This window comes from Mercenaria mercenaria, chromosome 7 (assembly GCF_021730395.1).
Source record: "Mercenaria mercenaria strain notata chromosome 7, MADL_Memer_1, whole genome shotgun sequence".
In the NCBI taxonomy this organism is placed as follows: domain Eukaryota; kingdom Metazoa; phylum Mollusca; class Bivalvia; order Venerida; family Veneridae; genus Mercenaria; species Mercenaria mercenaria.
In genome coordinates, this window is record NC_069367.1 from 5,113,526 (window position 1) to 5,122,318 (window position 8,793).

Genomic DNA, 8,793 nt, shown 5'->3' on the forward strand with positions numbered 1-8,793 from the left:
TTACTCATTGCTTATATTATACTATCAAGCACTGAGAATAGTCGAGCGTGCTGTCCACTGACAGCTCCTGTTTTGTTTCCTTTTTCATGTGATAGGGTCCATGTTAAATAGATTTATTATTGCAAAGTGATTTTCCCAAAGGGGGCCTCAATAAGTAGGTAGTTTAAGGTTGCTGACTTCAAATCTTATCATTCATCACTTTGGGTTCAAGTCTTGTACTGCTGCTCATTTGAGGAATCCATTAAGTTGGCTTGTGGAAGGTCTGTTTGTCATTACTGAGGTACCAGCTCTTGTCTGAATGGATGCACCATTTAAAGCTGGAAATCTCCCTTATGGCCTAAATTATGTCAGTGTGGCTTAAAACTCAACAAAAAACAAAAACTGATCATTTATCTACATGTAGCTGACTGGTATCGGTTAGACACAGTGAAATTTTTCAAAAAATAATTGAACCGGTGATAACCAAGTTGGTATTCAAGAATATATCGGAGTAATTCCTCCATAATTGTGAAACTGTTTTTGTAGAATTATCAGAATGTGATATGTCCTGTTTCAGTGTAATAATCCAATGACCAAAGAACCAAAGTTAAAAGCAGCGATGCGTATAGCTCCAGAATGGAAGACATACGATTATGAAATAAAAGTATTCTGGGATAGTATATACGGCACTAATACTAGATCTCAAATAGAATACGATCCACCAGAATTAAGTCCGGAGAAAAAAGGTATGTCATTTCGTTCTACTTGGTAATCTTAAGAGGGCTCGATAGGGAGGGATGGACCTCTATGGTCAGTCGGTTGAAGCGGCGGACTGCAAATCACTTGCCCCCCACTGCTGTGGTTTCGAAACCATCCTGAGGATGTAGAATTCTGAGGAAGTCATCTAGCTGGCTGATGAAAGGTGATTCAACCCAGGTGTCCGTTCATTCATGAAATAATGCCCTAGATGGCTTCCATAGGTTGCAGAATTCTGTCATGTGAGGAAGGCATCCATCTGGCTTACGGAAGGTCAGTGGTTCTACCCAGGTGCCCATACATTCCAGATATATTGCACAGAGGGGAACTTTTGGACTCTTTACCATCAAAAGCTGTTAAGTCACCATATGACCTACTAGTATAATTGTTTCAGTGTGATGTTAAATTAAACATAGCTAAAACTAAAGATAAATGCAAAAGTTAATACATGAAATGGACCCAGGATATCAATTTCTATTCTATTATGCATTGTCCATATGAGATTGCAGTAATTTTCAACTTATTATGAAAAGAAAGTTTTCTGTTATGGCCGAAGGAGGCAGAAATAGAATACAGAAATATGTAATCATATGAAAAATTTCGATGGTCATTTTGAGTCCATTACCTTAACCCTTACCCTGTTTAATTTCTATAATGAACTTGTCCATCTTTTAAATTGGACAGTACCATTAACTATTAAAAGGGGTGCTTACCAAAATGATACTGACTGAATGGCGAACAGTGCAGATTTGGATCAGACTGTATGGATGTACAGGCTTATCATGATCTGCACGGCGCAAAGGCAGAACCAGTTATGTCCAGCATGCTAAGGGTTAAGGGATTTATCTTGCTAAGCGTGGTAATATATACATATAACTTTTTATTTTTCTATTTCAGAGGCCTGGCGAGATAGGATAGAGTTATAACATATGTGATTGTATAGTGACATTATTTAATTATTTGTTACATACACAGTTCCACACAGCGATGTATATATCCATTCTGCAAAGTCATATGTCGTGTTTCCATGGTTACGTAGCGATATTTAATATCGAATGTGCTCAAGGTTGTCACTGAATTTGTTTGTTTTATGTTCCGATGTTATGTATTGTAAAATCAGAAATTTTTGCAAGGAATTTTTTTTGGGGCCATATTCACTAAATTTCATATTCTCGAAAATATATCCTTGCAAAAATTGTTGTTAAATAAATAGCCATATATCACGAATATTCTACTTTGCAAACCAATTTCAGTTTTAAGTAAAGCTCAACTTTTAGCATCGCAGAAATGTCTGATTTTACGGTACTAATAAGTGAATGGTTAAGAATCTAGGAGACACATCTTCATTACAGGCATTGATATTTGCAAATATACCGACATTTATACATGGATATTAACCCTTAGCCTGCTGCAGGCGAATTTAACAGCCTTTGCAAACAGCTTGGAACCAGATCAGACGCCGATTAAATCGGTGTCTGATCAGGTTCCAAGCTGTTTGCTACTCCAACAATATTTTCTTCCAATTTTGGAGCAAATTGAATAAACTTTACAATTTTAGCAGACGACATTTCCAGCAGACGACAATTTATCTAGCATGCTAAAGGTTAAGGTAGATTTTACTCCGATTCATTTGAATTAAAATTTGATTCAACTTTCATAAACATATACTGTGAAATCATTAATTTTCGAGGTGGGCTCATTTTTGCTGATTTCGATGTAACATCAATACTCTAAATTAAATCCCAACGACTGCACATGCAATTTCCATTTATTTAGCTACAAAACATGAAATCCATAAATTCACGTACTAACAAAACTGTTTTTTGATGCAAAAAGGTAACATGAAATTAAATTATAAGTGCATGATATTTAAGCATATTAAAATCGTTTGTTTTTTTTATTTTTCAAGTCTGAGGAGGGTTTTGGGTTACAAAGCAGTGGTCTGGAATTGTTAAGTGGGAAGTGCTACATAATTCCTGTTTACTTACATGTAATCTTACAACTCTAGACAGTCAAATGTGTACTGTGTTTTCATACATTACCTTCATCATGTACATTATGATATTTTTTGCATTAAATGAGACCAACTTGTGTTTGAAATGCAGGGAAAACATGCAACTTCGACCTCTATTTGATTTCTATTTAACAACTACTACGAAACTTCCCACAGTTTGCAAATGGGTACAGTTAGACTTTCAAACTACCTTCAGTAGATTCTGATATGCATGGTATATTAACTTTTCTCCTTTCTAGAATACCCCAGTAGTAGATTTACCAAATCTCTTGAGAGACTGTCCTATTAAGAGATCAAATTTTGGCGGTCCATTGTGTGGTCTACTGTTACACTTTATGATCCCATCCTTATACTCTACATACAGTAAATACATAAGTAATAACTTACATGTCAAAACATCTTACTTACTGTTGTACATTTACTTCTTACTTCCGGAATATTGTACAAGTATTTGTTGAAGTCTACTGAATTTTAATGTAAATACATGTAATTATAGATAAAAATTAAAAGGTTAGGGTAGATTTTACAGAAGTACTGAGTACCGAAACACAGCCATAAAACTTACTTGATCTTGTTTATTAAAGATTTACAAAGTTAAAACGTTCACTGAAATTGTTACCTGTTTGTATATCATTGTTGAGTTGTACATAGTCAAATCATGTATGAATGATGAAAAAAAAATACCCAGATTATCTCCATTTACATGTCATAATTGCTAGATTTGTATGTGAAACGGTGTTGCATTTTCATTGAGAAAGATAACTCTGTTTGAAGTAATCAACAATTCTCAAGTGAATTACCTCCCTTAGACAATATTTTCAGTATTTTTGAGTGCATAAAACCACAGATGCTGTGAAATTTATATTGTGTTAGAATAAGTTCACATGCATTGTTAATTTGCATGTCCGTTTGGTGATATATGAATTATTAGAAATCTGTGTTCAACTGATCATTGGGTGAGAAATTTTGCTCCACAGTAGAATGTCAGTTTTCTAGTTGGTTATTGCTCTTGATCTCTGCCTTATTTTGACAAGTTGTCATTCTTAGTCTGAATTTGCTAGAATGTTTTAGAAATCCAGGACATGGCTAGATTAGTTGATCACACTAGATGATCACATGATCTGATCATATTAGATGATCACATTTTAATTTAGGTGATCATAGTTACGAAGTAATGTTTGTGACAATAACATAGGACCAAGGTCGTTGAGTTCCGAAATCATTTTTTCTTCACCATTGTTTCTTGCAGGGAAGTTGCAAGGCGTTGATTTGAGCCATGCCATGAGCAAACCAACATTTTGCGTTTGCCACCAGCATGGATCCAAACCAGCCTGCGCATCCGCGCAGTCTTGTCATGATCCATGCTGTTCACTTACCGTTTCTCTAATTGCAATAGACTTTGAAAGAAAACAGATGGATCCTGACTAGACTGCGCGGATGCGCAGGCTGGTCTGGATCCATGCTGGTCGCAAACGCACTATGTTGGTTTTCTCATGGCACAGCTCATTTTATTCTCCACCATGGTAAAATGTAGTGGAGTTACCAGTAATATTTAAGAGCATTTCATGTAGTTTTATATGTTGAAAGTTATGTGGCAACTTTATGTTAGTTACTGCTGTTATGAAAATAAGATATTAATACTTTTAGATTTAAATCATGAATTTCTTTCTTACTCAATCATGTGTGGTGAAAGGCCATAATTTAATGCTTTAACTTCCATTATTACTTGTATTTTTCTGCCATTACATGTTATTCACTGTAATTGTATCAATAATTCATATTGAACATTAATGAATATTAAGTTATAAGGAGTATTAAACACTTTCAAGCGTTAAACTGTTAACAGATAATTTTTTGACACGAGATGTTGGTGTCCGATTCTCACCTGTCAGATATTACCATACGATTTAAAGTTTAAAAGTTAATAATCTAAATGTCATATGTCAGGTATAGATAGACAAAGCAAAACCTTTTTTACCGGTAATAATTTCACTTTTCTGGTAATATTGTAAGATTAGCATCATTGTGTACAAAATATTAATGTGTTATTGGCTCCTTTAGAATACTGTTATCATATTCTTACATCACTCATCCTAGCAAATTAATGTCCAGATGACTTTTTATCTGTATTTAAGTTAAGGTGACATTTTCACCAGATAAATTAACATGACTTTATCTGCAGATAATTTTAACATTATGGCTAATTTATCACATTAAAAATATTAAATATTAAAACGTTTTCAAATTAATGCTTTAGTGAACTTGGGGGTTAGTGGTAACCTTTACTAATTTTGTGTCAGTGTTAATACACTATAGTATTTGCCTTTTAAGATTTTCACCACTAGATAACTTTTTGTAAAGATTTAAACATGTGTACTAATTACATCTGGCTATTATACATGAAAAAGATTTTGAACTACAAATAACTTTGTATCTCTAAAATGGGCAGCTTTGTTCTTGCGTAAAGTTAAAGTTTATAGTAAAACTCTGTGTTGGAAAAAAAAAAAAGGGATCAATTTCTAAGTGTATACTCTGGTAAAATTTCCTTCTGTGATTGATTCATAATTTGAGCCGCACCATGAGAAAACCAACATAGTGTATTTTTGCAACCAGCATGGATCCACACCAGCCTGCGCATTCGCCGAGTCTGATCAGGATCCATGCTGTTCGCTTTCAAAGCCTATTGCAATTAGAGAAACTGTTAGCAAACAGCATGGATTTTGACCAAGCTGCATGGATGCGCAGGCTGGTCTGGATCCATGCTGGTCGCAAATGCACTATATTGGTTTTCTCATGGTGCGGTTCATTTCATATTCATTAAAGTGATAGTTTAGCAGTCTTCAGGGAAGATATACTTGCGATACAAGGAAATTATCAGAATTTTGAAGATACTAATGAATTTGCCATCGTTCAGTAAACTTTTGTTCATTATACATGTACTAAATTTTGTGTTTTAATGTGAGGTTAGGTATGAAGAAAAAATTTGGTAAAATTGCTGTGTGACCAAGTTCATGCTGAAATAAAGTAGAAGTGTCTTTATGGTAGTGAAAAAAAATTGAATAATAGAAAAGTTACATCATTTTGAAATTTTCACAAATTTTGGACCCACTTTTGAACTAATATGTGTTGAAGATACAGTGCAAAAAAGTTGCTGTATATAGGTAAAATATTCATGACTTAAAAATGTTGAATTTTTACACAAAACAGGTCACGTATGATGAATTTGTATGAAAAAAAGATATCTGTGAATATACATCCATTAAACATGTTTATTTTTGTCCTTTTAATTATAGGATATATCCCTTATATAACAAATTTTTATAATGAACTTGTCCATCTTTCAATTTGGACAGTACCATTAACTGTTAAAAGGGGTGCTAACAAAAGAGATACTGGCTGAATAACAAACAGTGCAGATCATGATCAGATTGCATGGATGTGCAGGCTGATCATGATCTACACTGGTTGCAAAGGCAGAATCAATGGTGTCCAGCGTGATAAGGGATATAGGTGAGAATGTTGAACAGTAAAACTGATATATGGAGAAAGAAATTATTAATTCTTATTTTTTTTTTTTAATTGAGTGAATGATATTTCCTTTCTATTTTGACTATAATTGCAGTAACTGTTCTAAATATTGTTGTGATTATGTTTGTTTACTTATATGTGTAATTATGTATGAGACATGACATAATGTGACGTTTGTGTAGAGTATATTTTAACTACATATACATGCGTATACTGACTGGCTCAGAAATGTGAATGGTTAATTTTGAGAAATTGTGAATGATTAAAAAATGTTAAAATTGTGAATGATTTGAGTTATAAATGTACATTGTATGTCCGTAAAAATGAGAAATGCGTGTTTAAATGTTTTGTACATGGGTTTAAGGAATATTGTTTCTTGGCATAATGATGAGAAAGTAAAAATGTTAGAAGTATACATGTGTGAAATTCTTTTCTGAAAATAAAAATGGCCAAGGTTGAAAGAAGGATTTATTTGTAAGTAAAAGGAAAGTGACATTGAAAACGTTTAAACTTTCATATTTATTAGGCAGCTATGATAGTGATTTGATATTTACTTAGAAAGGATAAATGACGTTTCAGTCATTTAAAAGAATAATTTGAAATACACATCGAGTCATACTACATTCATTTCTTTATTTTCTATATTTTTTTTTTACAGAAATCTTTCTCTATGGACTGAAGTACATTTAACTAGATGTAGATATAATACAGGAAACTTTATCAGGCAGGTCATAGTTGATGCATGTAGATTAAATTTAGGAGTTTTTTGCCAATACTTAATCTTAAAGCTAGTATTACAGATCTGAAGCTAGTTCTTTACTTGGTAGGTTGACAGTCGCCAAAAGCGTAAATGTTACTGAAACTGAAATATTCTAACTTCAGAGGAAGTGTGTGCATGTATGTTTTTTTTTTGAAGCCAAAGCTGTTTTACATAATATTGTTAAATGCGATGATGGGAAATAAAATATTGAAAACTAGAAAACTGTATTTCATTTTGTCTTTATTCTGATGCACGTGAAGAACACTTGTGAATCATGATTGTTATATTCTGATTTAAATAAATTCAGACATTCAAATTCAGACAATTGAATTCAGACATTATAATGGTATCACCACCTATATTGTGTTAAGAGTGAAACTTACCCGATATACATCTCTTAGCCTATGATTAAAATTATATCTTCGTTAAAATAATGCTTTATTTTTGAAAGTAGCGGTCGCACGCACTCCTCAGATAAGTTCGCGGCGCAGAAAGGAATCACTCGCCCAACCTTCCTCAAAACGTTTGTGCCACGTAAAGACAAGTGTCCTGCTAACATTTACCTGACTTCCAGAATTTTCCTTTTCTCGCTTTGTTCTGGAAGGAGTCAAACCGCAATCTACACACTATTTTATTATAAAACGGGTATTTCCGGAAAAAGTAAGGCTTATATAACTGGTAGTTCCGGGTTTAAAGATTACATGTCGAGTATTTTCCGGGAAATATAAAGACTGATCACTACCAAATAAAATGCAAGCCCGTAAGAAGACCAAATACAAGTAGTCCTAATCTTTCATTCTTTGCTCGTGCCTTCTCTCAATAGCATCGTGTTTTCTTTTATTCTGCTGTGTTTTCATGCGCATTTTAGCACTCTTTCGAAATCCGCATACTCTAATCGCATGCTAGAGTAGAATGGCGGCCTACTTGAAAAAAGACAATGAAAGAAATGAAAAGGATTGGAGGGTTCTATTAACTGAAGGGCAACTTTCCGTTACATAAAAGTCAACACCACTTATACCTTTTTCTACAGCAGCGATATAGTTCTTTACGGAAATAAAAGTCTCTGAAAGTCTTGATATTCTAGAAATGTCGAAATAACGTTATCGCGTAAGATGATTCTATTTGAACTGTGATAAAGAACTATCAGACTGAGTGGTGTTCAACAAAACAGAACGTCTAGAAAATATGAATATTGCATGCACTGTTTTTCACATATTACTGGTATGAACTTAAATATTGATGACTGAGTCTTTGCCATTCACACTTATTTCATGAGTTCGTTAACATGAAGAAATGTTTCGATACCACCAGTGGTGACGTCCTATTGTAAACAATGCAAATTAGTGGAACGCTTTTCTGCTGTTCTGTAAAGTTTTCCGTGTCTGTAGAAATGCGAATCTGCTTTTAAAGTCACCCAAGACGGGTGACTTCCAGGTGTTCTAATGCAAGACCAATGTAGAGTGGTCCAGATCCTTGTCCATTACTTCTAAAGACAATAAATGAAATAAAAAATGATCATCTTAGCTGAAAATAACTTTTTTTAACTTGTTCTTACAAAATTAATTTGATTGTTCATTTTGTTACTAGTTTGTTGCGGACACGTTTATAAAGGTTTTCTGCTTTTATGTTCTTAAAGGAAACACGAAATATTCGTGCACAGAACGCTCCTTTCCTACAGTTTCCTGACAAACAATATCGCCTCAATATCTACTCGTAAACTCTTGTTGTAAAGTGGTTTTGATGCCGTTGGTACTTA

The 8,793-nt window shown here is 33.7% G+C and overlaps 1 protein-coding gene across 2 annotated transcripts in view; it reads left to right on the forward strand.

Annotated features, from left to right (window-relative positions):
• Positions 1 to 7,264, forward strand: part of LOC123555095 (UDP-glucose:glycoprotein glucosyltransferase 1-like) — a 61,605-nt gene extending 54,341 nt beyond the window's left edge. For both annotated transcript variants that reach the window (XM_053547414.1, XM_045345660.2), the window contains 2 exons: positions 557 to 725; positions 1,633 to 7,264. In XM_053547414.1, coding sequence (XP_053403389.1) covers positions 557 to 725; positions 1,633 to 1,661 — 198 coding nt within the window. In that variant the 3' untranslated portion in view covers positions 1,662 to 7,264. The remainder of the gene's footprint in view (positions 1 to 556; positions 726 to 1,632) is intronic.
• The last annotated feature ends 1,529 nt before the right edge of the window (positions 7,265 to 8,793 follow it).